General features: G+C 51.1%; 1 protein-coding gene across 1 annotated transcript in view; it reads left to right on the forward strand.

Moving 5' to 3' along the window:
* The first annotated feature begins 77 nt into the window (after positions 1-77).
* The window catches only part of Fgd5 (FYVE, RhoGEF and PH domain containing 5), a 93,255-nt gene continuing 68,101 nt past the window's right edge, over positions 78-25,231 (forward strand). The window contains exons 1-2 of the mRNA XM_031382604.1: positions 78-277; positions 7,579-10,264. Coding sequence (XP_031238464.1) covers positions 265-277; positions 7,579-10,264 — 2,699 coding nt within the window. The 5' untranslated portion in view covers positions 78-264. The remainder of the gene's footprint in view (positions 278-7,578; positions 10,265-25,231) is intronic.

Consider the following 25,231-nt stretch of genomic DNA (forward strand, 5'->3'; position numbering starts at 1 on the left):
AAAAAAAAGCCTTCCTCTCGGGAGCGGGAGGAAACATCTAGGAGGGGGCGGAGGCGCGGCCGGAGCCTGGAGCCCCGAGCTTGAGCGGACGCCCCGCCCAACTCGAGCCCCGCGCCCAGCGCCCCTCGCCTTGCCGCGGAGTGCTGCGCCCGGGGCGGGCCGGGGCGGGCGCGGGCGCGGGCGCGGTAGACTGGGCGGCAGTGGGACTCCGACAGACGGACCCTCACAGCACGCAGCGACCAGCCTCGGGCTCCGCGGTGGAAGATGCACAGAGCAGGTAGGAGCCCACGCCACCTTCCGCGCTCCGGCGGCAGGCTCTGCGAGTGGAGCTTGCGGGACCCGAGTCTTCCTTTCTAGCAGCCCAGAGTTCGGGTGTTCTGTCCCACGGACCCCGCCGCTGTCCCCCGAGGAAGGGTCTCCTTAGAAACCGAGGACACCCCTCCTTCCAAAGCGACCTAGTCGTGCCCCCCACCCCCACCCCCAGTCCTTCCCCGTCTGTCCTTTGGGTCCCAGCAGGTCCTCGTTCAACCTTTGGTGGCCGCGCTGAGCTGCGGGGCACCGACGCCAGAGTCTCTGTTCTGGCACTCCAGGGCCCGACACACCCCGCTCAGCCATCATCAGACCGGGAGCTCCTTGGTTGAGTTAGGGAGCCTGGGCTGTTCCTTTAGATGCACCCCTCTTAAGACCCATAGCCCGGGCTCCACTACCGATCCGAGAGCCCAGTTACTCCTTCCCCAGGAGCATCGGCGTCCCTCTTACCCACCTCCCCCAATTGCGTCTTAGTCTATGAATCAGACTTCACCAGGTCAGGGATTCCGGGAAACACAAAAGTGTTCTCAAAGAAATTTAGCGATCTCTGCCGAGGAGTGCCATTTAGCAGATTGAGAAAGTGAGCCTCAGTCAGATGGGCGGTGCCTGGAATCCGGATTCCCAGCTGCTGTGCGCAGGAAAGTTCTCAAACAAGAGTGTGCTTTAGGCAGTAATCCTGAGACCTACCTGCTCAACACGGTTGCGCCCTGTTTCCATTTACTGCTATCACTGAGCAGAAGAGGAACCCCTTCCTCACCAAGCACCCTGTCCAGTGCCACACTTCCCAACACACATCCCCAAAGAAACAGGAAGCCACCATTTTGGCTGTCTTGGAACCATATCCTGCTGCTGTTGCTGCTGCTGCTGGTGGTGTGGTGTGTATGTGTGTGTGTGTGTGTGAGAGAGAGAGAGAGTGTATGTGAGGGACGGAAGGAGTTAGGGCTTTTTTCTTTTTAAAAATGTTTTACTGAAAAGTCATTGTCTTGGGAGCAAGGTGCGGCTGGAGACATTGGGCTGGTCTTACAACAGACTGAGGAGTAAGGGCAGCCACCTCCCTATGTCCAGGCATTGGTGTTGCTGAGGGTGCGGACACCTGGTAATTAATGCGGATCACAGAATTGGGGGGCATAAGGAGGAGAATCACCATATAGGAGTAGAGAGGACTGGAACAGGGTCCCAGGGTCTGGCTACCCACTGCTGTCTAGGGAAGGTTGTGGTCTGGGCAGAGATAGACTGGCTGGCTTTCCCCACTCTCCTAACAGAACGGCTTGGTAACAATGGAAAGAGCCAGTCCAGCTTCCCGTATTTTCCTGTATGAAGCTGGAGCAGGCCCTCCCCTCCTAAAAGTCTAGAGGGTGGAGGGAGACAGAACAAATTTAGATGTAGATTTGGCCCCAGAAAGCCTTTGCAGTGGGCAGTTTTAGATCTAGCTGTCTTGTAATTTGTGTCTATAAACAAGAGTCCCTTTTCAGTGTGATAGCCTTCTGTGGTGCCACACTCCCTGCCTCCAGATCTCATGGCCCCAGGATTCCCTGGGGCTGGATCTCAGAGCCACCATATGCTTATGTGATCTTGAGCAGGTTTCTTAGCTGCTGTCCCTCAGTTTATCTATCTGACAGATAAAGATCTGTCTCAGACTTGTCATTACTAACAAAAGATTGAGCAGAACAGGGTCCATCATTAAGTGACCACTGAACACTAACTTGTATTTCCCAGGAACTTATAATGGATTAGTTACCACTACCATGTATTCTTTCTGTCAGTCTAGTTAGCATCAACAACAACCTGATGATGGGAAATTGAGCTTTTCCGACCTGTTCAGGGGCCAAAACAGGATCGAAATTCAGTTTTGAGAGCCATTTTGTTTTTAAAATCAAGGCCCAGCTTGGTGCATGGGGCATATTTGCCTCTTGACTTTGTCAAGTGTTTAGTGTCTGTTAATGTCCTCGAACTTGCAACAGTGCCATGAAAAGGTGGGTAGTTCTTTCTTTCCCCAGAGAGGAAGAAGTGGCTTCCAGAAGCAGAGGGATGTATGATGTATCCACACAGCTGTATAAGAAGGGCTGGTGCCCGACCCCAGGCCTGTCTCCACTCTGTCTCCCACTGTCTTCCTAGGAAATGCCCTGTTGTGGATCACTGGACAAGTTTAACATCAGCCTAATTAGAAACCAGCGGGCTTGGCTTGGACTTAACAGGCACCCAGGAATGGATGTTAAATTAAGATGCATTGCAAGGTGAAATTGAAAGATAATTGTTCTTGCGACATATGGCCATGAGCGCTGCTCCAGGGGGAGTGGAGGGGATGGCAGGGGAGACAGACTTGGGGACAGATATCAGAGTGTTAAAAAAGATGCTGCAAGAAGCCCCTTGAGTTGGAAGAGCTGAAGAGATTAACTTTTGGGTCCAGCCCTTCACTCTACAGGTGGGGGAAACTGAGGCTCGGGAAGGGGAGAGACTTGGCCAAGGAGACACCTCCAGTTAGTGGCTTAGCCAGGAATGGGAGCTAAGGCTCCTGGCTCCTTGTCCAGGGCTCCTTCCCAGACTCCGTCTAACCTGACTCCTGCATGGCTGTGAGGGAGCAGCTAGTTTGAATGTGTGAGTGACAGATATTTAATTAAAATCGAGAGAGAAAATAGCAGCTAGTACCAGCAGCCAGCCGGGAGTGATTTGTATCATCAGGCGCTATTGAAAATGTTCTTTCTTTCTGTGCCCATGCACTAGTTAGCATTTTGACTAAAGGAGTGTTTCGCCTTTGCACTATCCTCAGGTGTGGCAAATCACCAGGGCTTTCATGACTGGGATTGAGTATATTACCTTCAGAGAGAGAGAGAAGGCTCTTGGGCAGCCAGAGGGTGCACCAGCCATGTCCATGTTTGGGTCCACAACCAGGAAGTTAAGCTCAGCCCAGAGGATCGATCCCAGTGCTGGCTTCACCTGTACCTCTCAGGCCCCAAAGCTTAGCCACTGGGATACATCTGACCCCGAAGGCTTGTTGTTGATGTCTCTGGGCTCTGCACATGCTGTCACATCTGCCGACTTCTCTGGCTCTGTGTTTTCTCTCATTGTGACCCCAGTCCCTTAGCATGTCCATCAAGATAGCAAGCCCCATCCTGGAAGCAGGAGCTTTGCCTGGCAGGGTGGCGGACAGGAGCAAGCCAAGCTGTCCCCTGTGCACTCCTGTGCTTTCCTTTCACCTCAGTGTCCTTTGCTGGTCAGGGCCCCTAGGACTCCTTCCTGGGTCCCATTTCTCCCTTACGTCACATCCTACTATGTCCACCCATGACAGGCCTGCCCCTGGAGCCCAGAGCCCATTGGACATCTCCACTAGGTATATGATGAGTAACTCACTTGGACTTGTGCACACTGAAATCCTAGCTCTCCCTTCCCAGCCTTGGCCATCTTGGCTGTTGTGAATAGATTGGCCTGACGTTATCCTTCCAGGTTCTCAGGCTCAAACTTCTTTTCATTATCATTTCATTATCTGGGAATTTTTTATTCTTCCTCATTCATGTCTGCCCATGCGCACTTCATCCTTCTGAGTTCCTTTTCGTCATTGGAGTCTGACCCCTTGCTGTCCCAACCTGGTCCAGGCTCCATCACTGTGACTGGTCTGGAATAGGGTGAGAACCTTCTTTATGTCCCTCATCATGTCCACCCATTTCGTCGTGTTTAGTCTATCTGTCTGCATGCATGCATCTATCCTCCTGTTTAAGTCCTGCTGCTCACTCTGCTCCTTAAGGATCTGAGAAAAAGCTCAGGTAGCCCTGAACCTCATCTCCTGCACCCCACCTTTTCCTCTCTCTTCTCTCCCCAAATTGTTGGCTTCCTTCCTGTCTTTTGGACACATTGAGTCCCAGCTTCACCCTTCTTTTCTACATCGTTCACTACCCCTTTGTGAGACCAGAGGGGTTTGTTGGTATGTTTAGAGACTCTAGACTAGGGCCCTACATGGATTAGGAGTACACTATACATCATCCCATGGATCTGGAATAGAGAGACTTGAGTGGGAACTGACTTACGTCAATCAGTCACATTCTAGTCGGACTCAGACATTGCTTTTGACACTCGCCTCACCTGACAAGCTGCCCCTAGCTTCTCTGTCTCAGTGTCCCTGGACCTTACTCTTCTCACGGACACCAGGGTTCCTGGGGTTCCACTGTAGGGGACATGTTCTGCGAGAAGCCAGAGAGGCTGTGTGGTGGATGGCTGGACTTGGAAGTAGGAAACCGTGTTCTCTCCAGGACTGCTCTTCACCCACCGAGTGACCTCACACCAGCCAACTGCCAGTGAGGGGCAAGTCAAGGTGTTTTCGATGCCAGACCAGCATCTCTTGATCTCAGAGGAAACGTGCAGAAGCACTGATGCAGGAGAGACACCGAGTGCTTGTCAGTCCCTGGGCTCCCATGCAGAAGGCATTTTCTTGCAGGATCACGCCTCAGACCCTACCATAACCTTTTTTCAAGGAACAGGCACCTACAGATCAATAGCTTGATTGGATGAAGGATGGGTTGGGAATGGGGGCAATGCAGCCAGGGTGACAGTCATTTTTCACAGCCTGTCTGGTCCTTGGTCACGTCTCATAGTGCTGGTGTGAAATGCCACCTGTTAAGGATGAGAAATGAGAGTCTCCACCCCTGAAGAATAAGTCATGCCAACATCTGACACCTGCTGTTGTGAGCTGGTATCAAGTGGTCTACCAGATAGGGCTGCACTCATGTTGGAAGGATGGGGTGGGGCAGGGAGGATACCCCAACCTGCAGCAACAGGTGCTTGCACCTGTGTGAGCAGTTCCTCTCATGCAAATGCCAGACAGGAGCCACTTCTCTCCTCTGTGTATGTCTTTCTGTCTTCACAACATCCCCAAAGGAAGCTATATGTTGTTCCCATTTTACAGATGGTAAAACTGAGGCTCAGGTCTACAGCTCCCAAGTGGCCAAGTCAGGGTTTGAACCTAGCTCAGCTAACTGTTACCTACAATGACTAGTGGCTGGAGCTTATCTCGTTAAACTCCAGTTTTGTTTTGTTTTTTCTTTGTGTGTGTGTGTGTGTGTGTGTGTGTGTGTGTTTACTAAGTTGATGAATATTTTTTTCTAGACCAGGAGTCATCTGGGCTTGCTAACTCTGGTAGTTCTGACACCGGGGCAGCTTTGAGGGTGATGTGGATGACCTTGGGTAGAGATGAAGGGTGAAGCCTTTGATAGTGGTGCCTTCTTTCTCTCTTTTTTTTTGCCTTTAGCCTCCTTCATCCTGTCATAACAGCCTGCACTGGTAAGCAGACCCCCGTTAGAGACTCGTGAGCATCACAGAGTCTGTGCAGCTTTTTTCATTCATATAGTATATATTTATTCATACATAATAGAACATACACATGTATATTTTCAGAGAGACAGAGAGGGGAACAGAATTTATTAGAACAACTTATAAGCTGTGGTCTGGCTAACCCAACAATGGCGGTCTCCCAACAGAAACTCCAAGCATCCAGTAGTGGTTCAGTCTGTAAGGCTGGATGTCTCCGTTGGTTTTCGGTGTGCACTGGGATCCTGAAGAAGTAGGCTCTAATGGCAGTGGAGGAGCCTGTGCAGTTTTGAACGTGCAGCTTGGCCCTCTGCAGGACAGTGCCCTGCTGTTCGTGGATTGGGATACTGACTTTGGCTTCACACCCTGACATTGAGGTGCCCATGGGAGAGAACCACAGAGAAATCCAAATCAGTACTGAGCCCCAGGCATGGAGCTACGAATAGAGACACTCTGTGTCAAAGTCTTCTTGTGAAAGAAATGTCAATCAGCTCATTCAAAATGGCTGAGGTGCTCCTTAATCTACAATGGAGCTGCATTCCCATAAAGCCATCCTAAGTCAGAAATACCCTGTCAAGAGTGCACGTCGTACACCTAACCTCCCAGCCACGCCTAACCTCCCCAGCCACGCTAGCTCAACCGTGCTCTGACTTTGCCTGCAGCTGGGCTGAGTCCTGTTCCACAGAAACCTGCCTCTGCCGTTCAAAGTCTGAGATTACAAGCATGGATACTGTGCCCTGTGGTATTTGGATATACTGAGTCCAGTAAAATATATTGTGTTTTTTGTTATTGTTGCTGTTTGTTTGTTTTTGAGGCAGGGTTTCACTATGTAACCTCGTGGGCCTAGAATTCTCTATACAAACCAGGCTGGGTTTGAACTAACAGAGATCAGTCTACCTTTGAGCACTGGGGTTAAAGGTGTGTGCCACCATGCCCTGGGCTGAGTAAATTAGATTGTTAAAGTGACTTTCACCTATTTCTATTTTACTTTTTTTTTTTTTTAAAGAGATGGGGTTTCTTTGAGTTATCCAAGCTGAATGAATGCTGAACCTTTGGGCTCAAATGGTCCTCCTGCTTCAGGTTCTTGAGTAGGTGGGGTTTTTAGGATGGATCCCACACCTGACATACATTTTATAATATGTCTGTGAGAAGGTTAAACACGTGTAAGGAACTGGTTGTGGTGTCATACACCTGTATTTACAGACTCGGGAAACTGAGGCAGGAGAAACACGAGTTTGAGGCCAGCCTAGGCTACACAGTAAGACTTTGTAAATGTCTGAAGTAATGATAGGTGTGGCCCTTGATTAGAGCTGCTGGTAGTAACTGCTAAAACATGTAAGTGGGGCTCAAATGCTGAGAATGAGAGAGACTTGATGTGTTAGAGCACCCCAGTCCTCTGTCACATCTTCTGGGTCAGGACCAGGCTGGCATCTGGAGCCGCCGTCATGCCCAGACTTCAGCAAAGATAGACTGAAGATGAGGCCAGTCTGAGGGAAGCAGGGACTCAAGCTTCCGCTCTGAAGTGAAGGGTGTTGGCATGGAGTTACATGTCTGAGAAGTTCATTTTCCTGAAGCGTAGATTGAGATGTGACCAGGCCAATGGAGAGACATCCAGCCTTACGGACTGAACCACTACTGGATGCTTGGTCTTTCTGCTGGGAAACCACCATTGTTGGATTAGCCGGACCACAGTTTATAAGTTGTCCTAATAAATTCTGTTCCCCTCTCTGTCTCTCTGAAAATACACATGTATATGTTCTATTATGCATGAAGGCAAGTATTCTAGTAGTGAGGCTACACTCCCATCCCTGCTAAAGGATTTCGAGGATGTGGGAAAGGGAAAGAAAGGGATCTGGGAGAGACAAGTCACAGAGTGGGGACTCTGCTCCATTCTTCCTTCAGCAGGCTGTGTGGAAAGATTTTGAGCCTAAGTTAATTGTGTGTCTTCTCCTTTTCTCTGTTTTTGCCCTGTAGATTCACCAAAACCACCACTTGCTCCCAAGCCAAAGGTCACCACCAACCCCTCTGCACCAGCAGCCAAGTTTCCCCCTTCACAGAGGCCTGACAGTTTCCCCAGTCCCAACTCCATGTCCAGGGGCCCCAAGCCCCCCATCGCTCCTAAGCCCAGGCTGACTGGCCCCAGTGAGTACGGGGCTGGTGTGTACCTGAACAACAGCCTCAGCAAATGCAGCAATGGGAGGCTGCTCTGCGAGGACCGGGGCCTGTACGACGGACACCACTCCACCCTGAACTGCTTGGAGCTGGAGACGGATGAGCCGCAGTACATCATGGTCCCCAGGGCTCCACAGAGAGAAGATGCCTCTGTGGGTGGGGCTGAGGAGCAGGGGTTTGAGGGGGAAGTCCAGGAGCATGGTACAGAGCAGACAGGAACTGAGGGGGACCTGGCAGCTCCAGATGAAGAGGCACCAAGTAGAGACATTGAGGAAGACATGGGCCACGCTCTGGAAGATGAAGAAGACTGTGATCATGATCCAGAGACAGATGGGACCCCGGCAGCCCCAGATGAAGGGTCACCAAGCAGAGACAGTGAGGAAGGCGAGGAGGATGGTGATCAGGGCCCAGGTATGGAGGAGCATCCCATGATTGAGGAGGAGGGAGAAGAGGAGGAGGTGAAGGAGCATGTGTACAACTGTGATGATGACAAGGCACCCTGGGATGGAGAGGAGCCCTTCTCCAATGAGGTCATTCTCACACATGTCTGCTCTCAATCCCCTGAAGTTCCCCGTTGGGAGCCAGGCCCTACTGAGACTCCTGGGGAGGCAGAAGGGGATTATTGTGAAGACATCTGTAACAACACAGAACCTGGGAAACCCAATCAGGATACTGGTCAGGACACAGAGGATGCCAGCACGGGATCCCCTGAGAGCGAGGTGTCCCCAGATGTCCAGGAGCAAGAGGCAGCAACGGACAGCCCTGAGGTCTTTGAGGAGGACTCTGCAGATGCTGCAGAAGGTGAGGATCAGGTAGACCAAGAGGAACCACCCAATTGCGACGAGGAAGCCTCCGACAGAGAGTCGGCAGCAGCTACCATGCAGGTGGGAGAGGATCTTGGAGAGGATGGAGACCATGTGCAGGAGGACCCCGCTGAGGAGAGCTGCCAGATCATTCCCTTTGAGAGTGACAGTGTGGAGGAGGATCTCTCACCCAGACTCACAGAGAATCCCTATGAGATTTTCCCAACAGAGAGCACTTCCTTCTGCAATAGCACCTATTCCTTTGATGAGTCAGCCAATGGGCAGGAGCCAGTGTGCAAGATCTGTGTGGAGGAGGTTCCCGGTATTGGCCCTTCGCTTAACCAGCATGAATCCCTTCAAGATGGCCCTGGAGAGGACTCCCCCGTCCCTGATGTGGTGGTCATGCCAGAGAATGAGGAGCCCATGGATGATGCGCTCAGCAGTCCCTACGTGATGGGAGTTGGCTCGCTGAGCCTTGGAGAGGGAGCGCAGACAGACACCCAGGCTGCATCCGGCACTCTGAGTGGGTACAGTACATGGGAGGAAGGGGACTCTGAGGCGGGGCAGGTCCCAGTGGATAGGAAGAATATTGCCACAAGGGCCCGGCCTCACTCTGGAAAGGTGGCTGGTCACGTTCCAGAAACTGTTCTAGAAGAAACAGGACCAGAAGCCTGTTCATCAGCCGTGGGCATCAGAGATACCAGCAATGAGGTGAGAAAGATAGGTCTATTGCCAGAGGGAAAGCCTCCCGAGTCTGTCCGGGCCTTGCCAGCCAAGCCCAGAGCATTCACTCTTTACCCAAGGTCCTTTTCTGTGGAAGGTCGCGAGAGTCCCCTGTCCATGTTCCGGGAGCCAGAGGCAGCCGGGCTGGACAGCCACCGTGTGAGGAGGAAGGAGGACAACCTCTCTCTGCCGGGCGCCATTGGCTCCTCTGGTAGCTTCTCACAGCGCAGCCACCTACCTTCCAGTGGCACCTCCACACCATCTTCCATGGTTGACATCCCGCCCCCTTTCGACTTGGCCTGCATCACCAAGAAACCCATCACTAAAAGCTCGCCCTCACTCCTGATAGACGGGGACACCCTGGAGAAGGCCTCAAAAAAGAAGAAGTCCTCTTTCAAACGCTTCCTGGAGCTGACGTTCAGGAGGAAGACAGAGAGCAAGGTGCATGTGGATGTGAACCTGTCGTCTTCCAGGTCCTCCTCCGAGTCCAGCTACCACGGGCCAGCCAGGGTCCTGGAACTTGACCGGAGAAGCCTCAGCAACTCACCCCAGCTCAAGTGTCGCACCGGAAAGCTCCGGGCCTCTGACTCTCCAGCCTCCCTCATCTTCTACAGGGACAGCAAGAGAAGAGGCGTCCCCTTCAGCAGGACGGTGTCCAGAGTGGAGTCCTTCGAAGACCGCTCCCGGCCGCCCTTTCTGCCTCTGCCCCTCACCAAGCCACGGTCCATCTCATTCCCCAATGCTGACACTTCGGACTATGAGAACATTCCAGCCATGAACTCGGATTACGAGAACATCCAGATCCCGCCTCGCAGGCCGGCGAGGACTGGCACTTTCACAAAGCTCTTTGAAGAACAGAGTAGAGCCCTGTCCACCGCCAATGAAAATGACGGCTACGTGGACATGAGCAGCTTCAATGCCTTCGAGAGCAAGCAGCAGAGTTCAGAGCCCGAAGCTGAGAGGTATGTGAGTGGTGCGTTCTTTCTCAGAATGTGGGCCTATGCTAAGGCGTGGGGGTGGAATGGACGTCCTTTACCGGCTGTTTCTTTCTAGCTGTGTGACTTGGGGTGAGTGGCTCTACCTCCTTGAACCACTGTCACTTCAGCTGGGAAGTGGGGCTCATGTTTGAGAAGACTGGAGTAGCTTTTCTGTGTGAGACTACAATATAAAAATGCTGATTATTAAGGGGACAATTCTCATTCATGTCTAAGGGAGATTGCGCTCTCTCTCTCTCTCTCTCTCTCTCTCTCTCTCTCACACACACACACACACACACACACACACACACACACACACACACATACACACACACACAAAGCAACCAAGAGAGAAGGTTCTGGAGTCTGGCCAAACTAAATATCTTTCGCCATCAGAAAAATGCCCTAATTGATTGATGCCTTCTTATTGTGTACACATAGAACTAGAAAAGACAATTTATTTAAACTGTCCAAAGAGCTCACGATGCCTCGAGCTGAATTTCTGAATAGAAGTCTTGAGAAGGTGTATTGAAGTTGATTTTTAAAAACTGGATCACTTTAAACGTGGGAGCGGAACACTGCGGATATTGAACAATATAGGGGTTTTTCTGCTTCCCCTTCCCTCTGGCTGAAAACCCCTCACTTAGCTTACCTGGACTGGCTGTTCCTTATGTACCGTAGATGCACCCTAGATAGGACAAAGTGTCTGCTTGCACCTCGTTGGGGGCTCTCATTGGAGTCACCAACAGTTTAATAGAGGAGCCCCGGGGACTCCTTGTGTGGGGGACAAAAGGACCTTGCCTGCTGCCTGGTGACACCTGCCAGGCTTGCTTTGGGAGCTGTAAGGGAACTAGAAAGACACCATGGCTGCTTCTGTCCTGGAGAAGACTAGTGAGGTGTGCTGGCTTCATTCTCTGGAGTATTCCGTGTGGTTCCCACGTGGGTTCCATCTTCTCTCTCCCTACACCCTGGCCAAGAGAGGACTACATCCGTTCTTGAATGACACAGACATTTGTAGGCACCAGCATTGGGGAGGAGCTGAGTCTAACAAGGAGAGTGAGAGGGGTAGAGACTGGAGCTGACTGGTTTACTTCATTGATAATTATCACATGGTGCCAGTTAGATCCAGCCCTGTTTCAACCTCTTAGCACTGGTGAAAACAAGACCATGTTTGAAACACAAAATCTTCAGGTGTAACATGTGGTTGGCTCAGCTAGCTAGTTCTCGCCGTTCCCTAGAGGCTGGGAACTCACCACTTCCCAGAATTCCCTCCCCCTGTTCTTGGACTGCTGAATAATAGGAAGTTTTGGTTTGCTTTGTTTTCCTAAGTCATGGTTTCTCTGTGAAGCTCTGACTGACTTGGAACTCGGTAGGCAGACCATACAGGCCTTGAGCTCAGAGATCTGCCTGCCTCTGTCTCCTAAGTGTGAGCCATCACCTCCCGCTCCGAAGATTTTCTGTGTAACTGAGGCAATATCCATCATTTTCTTATTTCTGCCCACCCAGTTCACATCACGTCTTCACTCAAGGCAGATAAGTTGGCTGGTTTCATCTTTGGGATGACAGCTTTCTGAAGATTAAAACGCACTTCTGCAGAACCACAGTTTTATTGCCGAAGGACATTTCAGATGTCATTGTGTCCTGCTATGGAAGAGAAAACTGAGGGGCGGAGAGGAAAACGGAGTTGCCTAGGGTCTCACAGGTTTGGGAGAAACCCATTCTGGGGCTCAGACTTCCTAACGCCTAACGTAAGAATTTGCAGTGAGTCATGCTAAGGGGCGCCAGGGTGGGTTGTACACTACAACCTCACAGGTAGGGCCCCCCTCCCTTAGTATGTATATGGTGCCCAATGGGGTTGTGCAGTACACAGGCACTTGGCCATATGCAAAGGCTATCGCCTTCTGTACTTTCCCCTCCCTGGATTCAAAAGCAAAGGTCCACAACAGGGAAAAAAATATCCAAGAAGATGCTAAAGGTCCTGGGTCTTGCCGGTTCACTGTGTGCCAGATACTGTGCTGGGTGCTCTCCCTGTCAGCCTACATCTGAGATGGCAGGGAACTGGCCTGAGGGGTTCTGAACCATCACAACCAGAAGCACTCTGGCCCCTGTGACGCTGTTCCATCAGGGACCTGACTGGGCGATTCTCAGTGCCAGTCAGGCAGAGAGTTTAGCTGTCTTCACTTCCTGTCGGAAGACAGATGAAAACAGAGGAGAAAATCCCTGCCTGAGGCACAGCAGGCCTTGGCAGGTGAGAGAGGCCCAGGGTGGTGTGGGGCTTCGCCTGATTGAGGCTGAGGGCATATGGAACACAGAGGCAGCTGGGCGTTTGCGGTTGGGGAGCAGATGGGGCAGGTGGAGGAGAGGCACTTCCTCCTGCCCCATGCCTTGTTTAGAGTGAGGGTCAGAAGCCATGGCAATGGTTGAGAGCTCTGAAAGGAGGCAGGACAGAGCCTCTGCAGACACATCCTGATGAATGAGCTGTGTGCTTAGGAAATGGCTGAGGGCCCCATTTGCCTCTGTCTAGGCTGTGGGAAGGGAGTTCTTGTTTGAGCCAGCTTATCTTTACCTCAAAAAGGGATAAAGGAAACTTGGTGTTTCTGTGGGGGTTGGAATGAATGGACCCATGACTGTAAGTAGAAAGTACTTGTAAAAATTAGGTTAAAGGAAAGTAAATTAGCTTAGGAGCAACCTAGCTTGAGATTGTTAACTTTCCAGGCCTGGTGTCTGAATCAGGTGGAGGCTCACCCTTGACTCCACGCCCCAGACTCAACTTAACCATGGGCAGAGGCGTCCGGCTGCTCAGAAGGTGGTCAGACTTGTCACCTAGAACCATGGCTGCTTTCCACTGAAAGTGTTTTCCTCCAAGAAACAGGACTGACGTGGCTGCTTAGAACATAGCTTTAGGGCTGGAGAGATGACTCAGCCGTTAAAGGCTAGGCTCACAACCAAAAATATAAGAGAACATAGCTTTAGATCTGAAGCCTGGGCCGGGGGTGACGGGAACCTTTCCTCTTTGTAAGTTGCTTTCAAGCACAGGGACAGTGTTTTGAGCAGGGAAATTATCGGAGCCCCTTTTGGTTCACAAAGTATAAGTGAGAGTTTGTAGCGGGCTTTGCCATATCTTAATTTGACTTTCTTTCTGAACAGACTCTCTCTCCAGCAGGATGCTGTGTGGCCTCAGCAGTCAGGAGTCTCTGTTTGGGGACTGTCTCTGCGAGGACCTGTGGTTCACAGGCTAGGAGCTAAGCTGGGTTTCTTTGGTGACATGGAACTTTTGAGCCTGGGGGGAAAGAGCTGTGTTTTGTTAAGTGACCACTCTGAGCATTACAGTTCCCGGTACTTGTGTACCAGCACAAAGCCGATCTGACCCAGCATCCAACATGGTACCTTATCCTATACGCCCCATTTCAGCCTGCCTGGTCTTCCTGCGTCTTGTGTGTTGATGAGTCTGCTTCCTTCAGTCTCCTGCCTCAGCACAGGTTGCTCCTCTGTGTCCCTTGTCCTCAAGGTGTAGTGTGAAAATTTTTAAGTTATTAGAAAGCTCTAAGCTTGACAGTAAAGTGTCCTTGTGTCCACCCCCTAGGTCCTGCCACACCCTTCCTGCAGTGTTGCCTGTCTTCTCCCTCTGTCAGTCTGTCACACACTGCTCTGGGGACACTGACCTATTCGCACAGATACCCAGCAGCTGCTGGGTACACCATCCTGTTACTGTGGCTCTCCTGCTGCTTGTCAGACTTACAACCTTGAATCTATCAGTCAAGCAATCGATCAGCGAACATCTGCTGTTAAGTGGCGTGAATGAAGGTCAAATCTTATGGATGTAGGGTTTGAACTTGATTCCAGAGATGCTACATCTGGAGGGAGAAATAGAGTATGTCTGTCTGTCTGTCTGTCTGTCTGTCTCTGTCACACACACACACACACTCTGTCACATACACACACACACACACACACACACACACGCACGCACGCACGCACGCACGCATGCACGCACGCACGCACGCACGCACGCGCGCCCTTTCTGCCTATGTATACCATGATGCTCCTGTTTCCATTACAAGGTCTTAGATTGGGGAACATGGGAGTGTATTGTTATCCTCTGCTCTGGTGCCCCCTGGAAGGCCCAGAGCTGCAGGTAACAAGCTGGCAATACTAATCTAGAGCCCTGTGCAGCACTGCCTCTGACACCAATGGCAAGACCAAGGGTCTAGATCCCATGACCACACTGGAGCCAGCGCCTGTTAACATTGTTACCATGTTACCAGCCAGAGCTCGGATTAACTTTGTAGCATGCAACTAGACAGAAATCCCCAGTCCCCATTTTCTGATGAGAAGACTGAGGCTTGCTGAACTAACGCTGAATGTCCTCTGTCACATAGAGAGTAAGTGACCAAACCAGGATTGGAACCCAGGCCTACCCGACTCTCCATTCTGGGCTGTTTCTGTTTGCACTGCTGTTTGTTTTCCATTGTGAAAAGGCCCCGCTCTGGGTATTGCAACCCTGACATCTGCTGAGGTGCTCCCTGCAGAAGAGGTGCTCAGGCCCCATCCCCAGTGCTGGCCTTGCTGACAGTCTAGAGGACCCCAGGGAATGTAGAAGAGGGGCATGCTTTCCGATCTGATGGCCAGTAGGCTTGGAGTGCCTCTGGTAACTTATCTATAGCTGCCAGACACGTGTGAATGGTGTGCCCAGACATTTTTCCTTGCTCCTCTTTGGCCTCTGGTGACCACCTATGCCTGAGAGACAACCACAGGAGCTCTATATTTGGGGTCCGCCAACTTCAGCAGATTATCATGCTCACCAGGGGAATTTTAGGAGCACCACCTATGGGCTTGTGTCTGCAAAGAGAGTCAACCAGAGTTCTGAGGGATAAGGCTCAAATGACTCTGCCTCCCCCATGGTCACAGAGAGCTCCAGTCACGCTCTGGTGGCAGGCAGAACCTTGCTGAGCTCCGTGTGGGTGAGGAGGCTTGGGGCAATCAGGGAGGGTTGCCTTCACTGGCTAATGGGGCCCGTGTGAGAAGCAAGTAGTTCTGCACTAGATCCCATGCTAAGTAGCGTGCAAGAGAAGGGTGGGCCAGGGAAAAGGAGGAACAGAACAGTGAGGTTTCCACACATGGAGCAGAGGAAAGGCGAGGGCAACCAGGAAACATCCCATTTGCACTCAGAAGCAGCCTCTAGGCCTCTCTGCTCTGGAAGACCCTCACCTCAGAAGTAGACATGGAAAACGCATAGAGGGGCCTGGTTGAAAGGCCTAAGGATCAGACTCAGACCCGTGCTTTCTCTAATGTTCCTATAGAGCACTGCACGGGGGGGTCAGTGGGGTCACCATGTTACAGATACCTGTGAGACCCTAGTCCCGTCAGCTCTGTCCAGGTTGTGGGGTAAAGCCTGCCTTCAGTGTCTGTGAACTGGCTGGCAGAGGGGACAATTAGAGGCGACAGGGGTGAGATGGGAGATCCAGGAGGATCACAGTGTATCCACTCCTAAAAGAGCAGTCTGTAACTGTGCGTGGGGAGTCTGGGGGAAGAGCAGGGCCCAGCCGTGAGTCCGGAGGGCCAAGTGTGCGGCTGTGAGGTGGGATAGGTGAGACAGCTAAAGACACCTCGTGGACAAGCTGTGTGAGCCTGAGCACTTCTGGGCACAGGAAGGCCATAGGAGGCTTCAGACAGGTGGGACCTGGAGGAAAGAGATAGGGCAGGCATGTTAGTATGGCTGGGCTGTCACTGTGGCTCCCTCACAAGATGATGAAGATAAAGCACGATTTGGTGAGGGAGGGGTAGGAGTAGGACTCTGTCTCCAGAGACGATACAGCCTTTCCTTCTCAGAAGTAGTCAACTCTGGAAGCCTGGTAGATGGTCCTCGCTTTGGTCTTTCTCTTCTCTTGTAAGTCTTTGAAAGTCTGTCCGGTCCCAAATAAAATGTTTCCCGTAAAAGACGGAGATAGGAACCATAAGAGCTCACGTCTTTTAACATAAGAGTTCACGGCATGAGCTGAACAATAACCCTGAGGTAGGAAGAGGTGAGTCTGCAGGCAGGCTGACCAAGAAGTCCAACACAGCACCCAGCGAGGCTCCTCCAGCCCCAGCCCCAGAACCCTTGTACTGTAGGATTCAAGCTACTTCCATCTCTTACATCCACAGTCAGGGCTGTAGCTGCTGCCCTTCCCCAGTGTCCCTGTAAACAAAGGTGTTTTGTAGCCGGAGCAAGGATAGGCTCCGTCTCCTGCTGATGGCTCCAGAGAGCCGAGTGGCAGGCCTTCCCTTCTCCTAGCGTGGTCTACCTCAGCAGTCTTCCACCATCATTATGCTTTTGACAAATGAACTCATGCAGCGCTTTCATTAAATTCCGTCGGAGGGACCTGTAACTGCCATACAGATCATCAGGATCTCAAGACCAGCACGTGCGAGCACGCGGCCGTGCGGCTTGTTGAAATTGACTGATGAGAATATTCAGTTTTTAATTTTCTGACTTAAAATAAGACCATCTGCAGCTGTTTCTTTTAGCAATAATTTTTAATTAAATGCAATAAAAATTTACAGGGAACGACCCTAATAAGAAAATTGTGTCAGGAACATGCTTATTGGAACATCACTAGCATGATATTAATCCCCTCCCCACCCCCGACCATTCTTTCTTTTTTTTTCTTTTCTTTTTTTTTCTTTAATGTAATGAAACCCTGATTGTTAATCACGACGTGATTTTCGCTTCATAAAGTCAAGGCTTCCCTGTGGGAAGAACAGCAACCATTCTGTCTAATAGCAGACAATTTCGTGGTGGGAGTCCTTTGGTAGAATGTGGAGAATGGTTGCTGTGACCAGCTGAGCCCCAGAGGAGGAGAGGGGCTTTGTTCTAGCTTGCATTTCCGTGGTCCTCCCTTGTCTTTACCTGCTCTGTGGGATGAGCCTGTCCTTCACCAGACCTGTCCAGAGAGAAAAGCCACTGGTAGCTCGTGCTGGCTCAGTATCTTGCTGTTGCTGCCATCGTCTGAGCTTCTAGGCAGCAGTGGGGAGATGGATTGGGGTCTGAACTGGGAGAGCCACGGCTGTCCCCAGAAGAGGGCTAGAAACATGCATGCTGTAGGCCAACAAGACCATCATAGCTTTTGAGAAGAGAGGAGAGCTGCATGTTAGATAGAGAGCTGCTGCTGCTAGGAACATTCCCAGCAAGGTAGTTGGGGGGTCAGGGGGGGCTTCTCTGAGGAGTTGATGCTTGAGGGGACCAGGGCACTGGTCAGCTGTCCTCAAAGAAGGGGCATCCCAGGTGGAGGGAGCAGCAGGAATGGAGTTTATTTTTTTATTTCTTTCTTTCTTTTTTTTTTTTTTGGTTTTTCGAGATAGGGTTTCTCTGTGTAGCCCTGGCTGTCCTGGAACTCACTCTGTAGACCAGGCTGGCCTCGAACTCAGAAATCCACCTGCCTCTGCCTCCCAAGTGCTGGGATTAAAGGTGTGCGCCACCACCGCCTGGCTAGGAATGGAGGCTCTGGATCCTGAGGCTGAGAAAGAAGGAGGCTGGCTGGAGCAGAATGTGAGAAGCACCAGGGCAAGTGAGGCTGGGACAGATGGGGACCTTGGGTTTTACCGGGGTCGGGGGAGACATTTCTGCAGGGGCATGAGGCTCTACTGTCCTTTAGATTTGTGGTGATCCCTATGCAGTCAAGGCTTAGTCCTCAGTTTGCTGCTGTTGGGAAGCGGTGTGACCCATATGTGCACAAGTGTGTGTATACCTCTGTGTGTGTGTGTGTGCGTGTATGCCTGTGTGTGTGTCCGTCTGCCTGGTGTGCCTGCCTCTGTGTGTGTTGTGTTCCTGCCTCTTTGTGGGTGTGTTGTGTGTGCCTGCCTGTGTGTGTGTCGTGTTGTGCATGCCTGCTTCTGTGTATGGTGTGTGTATGTGTGTGGTGTATGTGTGTATGGTGTGCCTGTGTGGTGTGTGTGTGTGTGTGTGTGTGTGCCTGCCTCTGTGTGTGGTATGTGTATGTGTGTGGTATATGTGTGTATGGTGTGTGTGTGCCTGCCTGTGTGTGAGTGATGTGTGTATGTTGTGTGTGTGTGTGTGTTTTGTGGTGTGTGCCTGCCTCTGTGGTGTGTGTGTGTGTTGTGTGTGCCTGCCTGTGTGTGAGTGATGTGTGTATGTTATATGTGTGTATATGTGGTGTGTACCTGCCTCTGTGTGTGGTATGTGTGTGTGTATGTGTATGCGCCTATGTGTGTGGGGGGCACACGTGTGCCATAGCATACATACAGAGATCAAAGGGTAACCATGGTATCCATCGCCACCTTCCGCCTTAGTTGAGATAGGGTCCTTCCCTGTTCCCTGTTGCTGCATAGACAGGCTGGCCTGTGAGCCTGCAGGGGTTCTCTGCTGCCATTCCCCGCGGGAGAGCTGGGATTATAGGTGTTTGGCACTACTGTATCCAGTTTTGATTCTGAGGATACAAACTTGGGTTGTCAGGCCTGTGTGGTTAGTGCTTTAACCACTGAACCACTTTAACCACTGCCTCACCCCCACCTAGTGATGAGAATTTAAGCGGTGAGGCCAGTGAGAGGTTTCCTAGCCCACAGGCTCTCCCCCCCCCCCTCCGTTCCTCTTTTGTTCTCTAACCACAGCTAACAGCAGCTTTGCTCCATTTTGCACAAGGCCTGTGACTGGTGCCTCACCACAGCAAAGGGGCCAACCTTTGCTGGACCCTAGACCACCATGGGCTAGACCTTCCGAAGCTGAACCAGCATAATCCTATGTCTTTATAAGTTAGTGCTCTCAAGTATCTATTACAGTAACAGGAGGCTGGCTCACAGAATCCAAAGCTATCCCCATCATACCAACACTCAGGATTATTTTATCAGGGATGTACATTCCATTGGGTTGGCAGATAATTTGAAACTACCACAGAGTGTCTGCTATCCAGAGTTGGTCTCTGCTGTATATAACGTGGTCTGGACAGAATTCTCGGGTCTCTCTTTGGTGTTTGGGGGCAGGTGGTCTCAGGTCTCTCTCTTCCTCTGCCCTGTCTGAGTGAGTGGTGAGTTGCTCTGAATGCCTTTGTCTATGGTAGTGTTGGCTCAGCAGCTCTGTCAGAGGATGGGAAGGCATTGGAAAAAACACTAGGAGGAGTCTTGGAATGTTGCTGAACTGGGACTCGTACTGTCTATAGGAAGCAGTTTGCTGTGAGCAGTAGGGAGCTGTGTGCAAGGTTTGGAGCAAGAGAGAACCAGCACTGTCATTGTCCACAGAGAAAAAGAAGACCCCAAAGACAAGTGACCAAGTGACTAGGGATTGAGGCATGGCAGCAGGGCCGGCTGCTGCACCCTTGTGTGGTTTGATGGTTCTCCACCACAGCTGCAGTCATGGCTTAGAGAAGAGTGACTGGGAGCTCTGCCGAGTCTGAACTCTTCAGTGTAGGGAAACTCAGGAATATCAGGTGGCTGATGGAGTTTGTCACCAATGCTCCAGTGGTGAAGGGCAGCAAGACATGGGGAGAGAATGAGCTCATAATCTGCCCTGACCGTACTTTTCATGGGACTTGGGCTCCACTCGCCCCACCTGTCCTAGCTTTGTCTCCGGGCAGCCAGAGTAGTTGAAGATGACACATGTCGAGCACTTTCTTGGGCTTCCTTGAGCAGCTTTACCAGGCTGCACTTTCTGGGGATGCCTGCTGTACGGGAGCCTTGTGGAGCTCACGGTGTATCCTAGCACTATAGATGGCTCTGTGTTAACTTGACGAGTCATGAGTTCCTCCCTGAGGCACTGATTTAAGTCTGTATTAACACACATGAGAAACTGAGGCACAAAGTGGTTGAGTAAAGCAGCCAAGTTTAGTTAGTTGATCAATAACAGGACCAGGATGTTCCCCCTGCAGCTTCTGGCTACGCAAGCAAGGACACACACATGCAGAGACACACACCACACACATACACGAGGCACACACACACACACACACACACACACACACACACCCATGCAACAAGGATAGATATTCACCCTGTGGGTATCTCCCCATTCAATCTGCAGAATGTCCTGCTGGGGAGAGCAGAGGAAGAAACCCAATAGGTTCTGAGTAGAGGCAGGATTTGTAAAGCTGGAAGGAGGACCAGAAGGGGCATGTCTGTAGGTCTGGGTTTACCCCCTTTGCAAGTCTGCCAACTGGGACTGACCTCCACTTGCTTGAGTGAAGGGCAGATGCTGCAGGAGAGCTCAAGTCTTCAGAGTGTCATCGGTGTTCAGAATAAGACAACTTATAATGACTGCACTCATTTTTTCCTGCCTGAGGCCAAAGCTGAGGCTCAATGGTAAGTGCTTGCCTAGCATGTGCAAGGCCCTGGGTTCAAATCCCAGCATCACCATCACCCCCCAAATCCAAATGCAGAGAGGGAAACCCTGACCATCACAGGGTTAAAGGCACAGGCTTTGTGCCAGGTGACACTTCCTCAGAGTGCCTGGCCGTGCCTGGGGAAAGCCTTCATAGCCTGCTACCCATTCCTTTTGCTGTGACGAGGCAGAACTCGAAAGCCTTGTGCAAGGTGGATCGATGTTGCTGTTAGCTGTAGTTAGAGAACAAAGACCGTGGCTCCTTAGTGTTCTCGAGGAAGAACACATTCTTCTTCCTAGAAGCCATGGTCTTTGAAGGATGCTGGTGGCCCAACTGCCATGTCAGCTGTTACTGAAATTGACAAGGCTCTCTGGTCTTAGAGGGACAGCCTGGGGCCTCTGATCCTGTTCCTGTGGATGAGCATCTTGGGCAGAGATGTTTTCAGTCATGATGTGGCTGGTCTCCATGTAAACAGACTGACTATCCACATACACAGTTGTCTAGAGCCCTGGCTAGAGCCCAGGGGGAATTTCTCCAGGTCAAGGCATGAACCCAAGAACTTGAAATGTCACACTTGCTTCCATGATCCAATTCCATGATTCCAATTAAGAAAACAAGTTACAAAAACCAAAATCTTGTCTTATAGTAGAGTCTACTCAAGGACCATAGTCCTATTGTGATGTATTAGGCATGTGTGGTGGTGCTGTTATGGGAAATGATGAGCTCCCCATCATGGTCAGGGATCGAGCACAGGGAAAAGATCTGCAGGTCAAGAAATCAGAGCTGTCACTGGTCTCACTGGCTGGGTGGATAGGGTGGAGGAAGTAGCACTTGCATTGCAGCCTAGGAGAGGCTGAAGAGGCCACAGGAGGCCCCTCTCATTCACAGCGCCCACTTTACAGGCTCACTGAAGTGCCAGCGTGGAAAGTATGCTCAGAAGGGACGAGTGGGGCTGGCCCTGCAGAACACACAAGTCCCCCTGGGGTTGCCTGCTAACTGCAGCAGTGGAAAGGGATTGCATCTACTGTTCATCGCCTGCCTGCCTGTCTCCCTCCCTCCTTCCCTCCCTCTCTCCTTTCCTCCCTCTCTTCCTGTACTAGGGATTGAGTCCAGGGTCTCACCTATGCTAGGAAAAAGCTCTACTGCTGACCTACATTCCCGGTTTTCTCTCTCTCTCTTTTGTTTTATTATTTCTGAGTGTGTGTGTGTGTGTGTTATGCATCTCTGTATGTAAATGTGTGTGAAGGTATGCATGTGTGTGCCTATGTGTGTGTGGTATGTATGCCTCTGTGTATGTGTGTGGTGTGTGTCTCTGTAAGTGTGTGTCTCTGCGTGTGTGTCTCTGTGTGTTGTGTGTTGTGTCTCTGCATGTGTGTGTAGATGTGTGTGGAGGTGTGTGTGTGTGCATCTCTATGTGTGTAAATGTATGTGAAGGTGTGCATGTATATGTCTATGTGTGGTATGTGTGTCTCTGCATGGTGTTTCTCTGTGTGTGTGTGTGTGTGTGTGTGCCTGTGCCTGTGTGTATGTGTGCATGTGTGTGTCTGTGTGGGTGTGTGTAGACGTGTGCAGAGGTGTGTACGGAGGTCAGGAGACAGTTTCTCTTCTTCTGCCCTGAGTTCTGAGGTTGAACTCAGGTGATCAGACTTATACAGCAAGTACTCTTACTCAGTGAGCCTCCTGAATGTCCACTCTCCCACCATTTTTTTTGTTTTTTGTTTTTGGTTTCTTGTTTGTTTGGTTGGTTGGTTGGTTTGGTTTTTTGAGACAGGGTTTCTCTGTGTAGCCCTGGCTGTCCTGGAACTCACTCTGTAGACCAGGCTGGCCTCGAACTCAGAACTCCACCTGCCTCTGCCTCTCAAGGGCTGGGATTAAAGGCGTGCGCCACCACTGTCCAGTGCACAGAAGAGCCTTGGACTCACTCTTGAAGCCCTGGAAGACCCTGAACCTTAAGTCCTCCTGCCTCAGCTCACAAGTAGCTGGGACTACAGGTCTGCACCACCAGTCTGCAAGCTCAACTGAAGAGCAACCCTGCAGAGTGCTGCAGTAGCAGCTGTCAAGGGCCATGGTCATGAGAGCTTGCAGGTTGTGGGACTACCTATGTGTTCTCTAGGGCCATGCAACCAGCTGAGTTCAGACCCCCTTTTTTCTATGTGTCCTTGGGTCAATTACTTAACATCTCTGTGCCTCAGTCTCTTCATCTGTGTTTAAAAAAAAAAAAAAAAAAAAAACGGAAAATGGCATTATCTTGGGAGTCCTCTGAGGTTTAAACACTTGCTAAGCGTCTCGAGAGTTTGCTCTGCATTTTAGCTGCTGTTGGTGTTGCTTTGGTGCCTATGGGTGGCATTCTTTCCAGACTGTTGGGAGTCCAACTAGTGCCTTTGGAAAACCCCATCTCATCTCAGAAGAGCAGGGTGCTCCTCCTTTAAGAAGGGCTACATGCTGGGAGCACATCTTTATGCTATACTCACCAGTAATCCCTTCCGTGGTCTGCAGAGCCTAGCCTACTGCACGTGTCTGTCTTGCATTCTGTGTGGGAGAATTCATAGGTGAGGCAGGTGTGTATGTCAGTGCCAGGAATGTAAGGCTCCCCTCACCACTGCTGCAGGAATGAAAACGAGGGCCAGTAGTGAGCTGGCTCAGTGGGTGAGGATGCTTTCTGCCAGTCGCAGAGACCTGAGTTAGATTCCCAGGACTCTCGTGGTGGAAGGAGAGAAACAACTCCCCACAGTTGTCCTCTGACTTCCACACATGTGCTGTGATGTGTGTTGCTCAATAATAAATAAATAAACTAAAGCATGAATGAAAATAAGCCATTCGTAAGGGAAAGGCCCCTGTTTTGTTATCTATTTTCAATCCTGGGCCTCCTGATAGTGCTATAAGCCAAGTGTTCTGAGCTCATTTCACAGGTGACCAAAGCAAGGTTCTGAGCCGCCCATGGTAGAAGAGGCATATGAGCAGACTAAATAGCCGCAGCACCAAGCCATCCCCCATCTTGGCCTTGGAGTTTATGAGTAGAGGGTGACCCAGGGACTTCCTTTCATGACTGTAAAATCTGATCAGAAAACCCAGAATGCTCAGAAAGTTGGAACCCCAACGAAGCAGCACATCTTGTTACAGTTTGCAAAGCATTTCCATTCTATTCGATTGGCGATTCCTTGAGAATTTGCTCAGGATTCCAGTGAGAAGCCAACAGGGACAGACAGACACACTAGGGCCAGGCGTCTGATTTTTGTTTTGTTTTGTTTTGTTTGTTTTTTCGAGACAGGGTTTCTCTGTATAGCCTTGGCTGTCCTGGAACTCACTCTGTAGACCAGGCTGGCCTCGAACTCAGAAATCTGCCTTCCTTCCAAGTGCTGGAATTAAAGGCATGCGCCACCACCGCCCGGCTAAGAGTCTGATTTTCTACACCAGGCTTCAGGTGAGCCGCTCTCCTAGAATATTTCCGACTCTTCACCCAACACAGGGGTGATAGAAGCAACCAGTCTTTGTGGGTAAAGTAGAGTGTGTGCCAAGGGCTTGGGGCAGGGCCTGGCATATGGTTGGCTCTTAGTGAATAAACTGCTGTTGGTATAATTGTGCCTGTGAAGAGGGACCTGAAACAGGACGCGTTATTAAGATGCCACGGGGACAGCAGGAAGGACCTGAAGCTCCTAAAGTGTCATCATTAGACGAGAGAGCTCAGGGCTGCTAAGCCAACTGTGCTGTGTGTTCTAAGACCAGCATCCAAGCGAGAGCAAGCACCGGCTCTGACCCAGGGTAGAGCGTAGCAGGCCTCAGACACACCTGGAGCTGTTCTGGGTGGCCATGGAAGAAAGAAGGATGATGTCAGTGCTGGGAGTCTCTGACTGTGCTCCCTGTGGGAAGCCCCTCGTAGATGGTCCAGCTGGTTTCCAAGGAGGTCCCTGCTCAACGGCAAAAACTTCCTTGCTGGCCAGAGGCCAAAGGTCAAGGCCAGTTCAGAGCTGCAGAGTGAGTCAGTAGATTCTTGGGATCAAGAGTTCAGGCAGCTGCTCCTTTTTTGGGGGGATGAAGAGCCTCGTCCCCCTGAAGGCCCCAGGCTTCGTTAAAGGATGTGACAAGGAGGAGACCACAGGGACACTCTGGGACCTGTCTGCATCCTTGCAGAGAGGAAGGAGTCTGAAGAGAGAGGAAGGAGTCCTGAGCAGGGAGAGAGCCGGGCTGTTCTGTGAATGCAGAGGGGAGGCAGACAGCAGGATGAGACACGGAGTCTGGCATCTGAAAGGGGGATTCTGTCACTTCACGGGGACATTGAGGAGTCCTTTTCCCTCCTCACCTAGGCGCCCATCCTGCCCACCTGGGTGTTCATAGAGTCTTTTCCCCTACCCACCACTGACTGTTCATTTCTGTGACCTTGGCACTCCACGAGGTGCATGGTAAAAGAGCTTAAAATCAACTGGTGTCTTCCGAAGGCTGTATGTGACAGGCCTATGTTACCTCAGAGGGACACACTCGATAGCTGTCTGGCTTTCATCCCCCAGTCCCCTGCCAAGCATCAGCTCTCCCTGGTGGGTTCAGTCTGCAGGAACAGACAGTTATAAATGCCTGATGGCATTCACTCAGCCAAAATCATCCATGTTGCCTGTCCTGAGAAGTGTGAGGAGTCCAAAGGCCAAAGGCTATT

Source organism: Mastomys coucha, unplaced genomic scaffold (assembly GCF_008632895.1).
Source record: "Mastomys coucha isolate ucsf_1 unplaced genomic scaffold, UCSF_Mcou_1 pScaffold20, whole genome shotgun sequence".
NCBI classification, from domain to species: domain Eukaryota; kingdom Metazoa; phylum Chordata; class Mammalia; order Rodentia; family Muridae; genus Mastomys; species Mastomys coucha.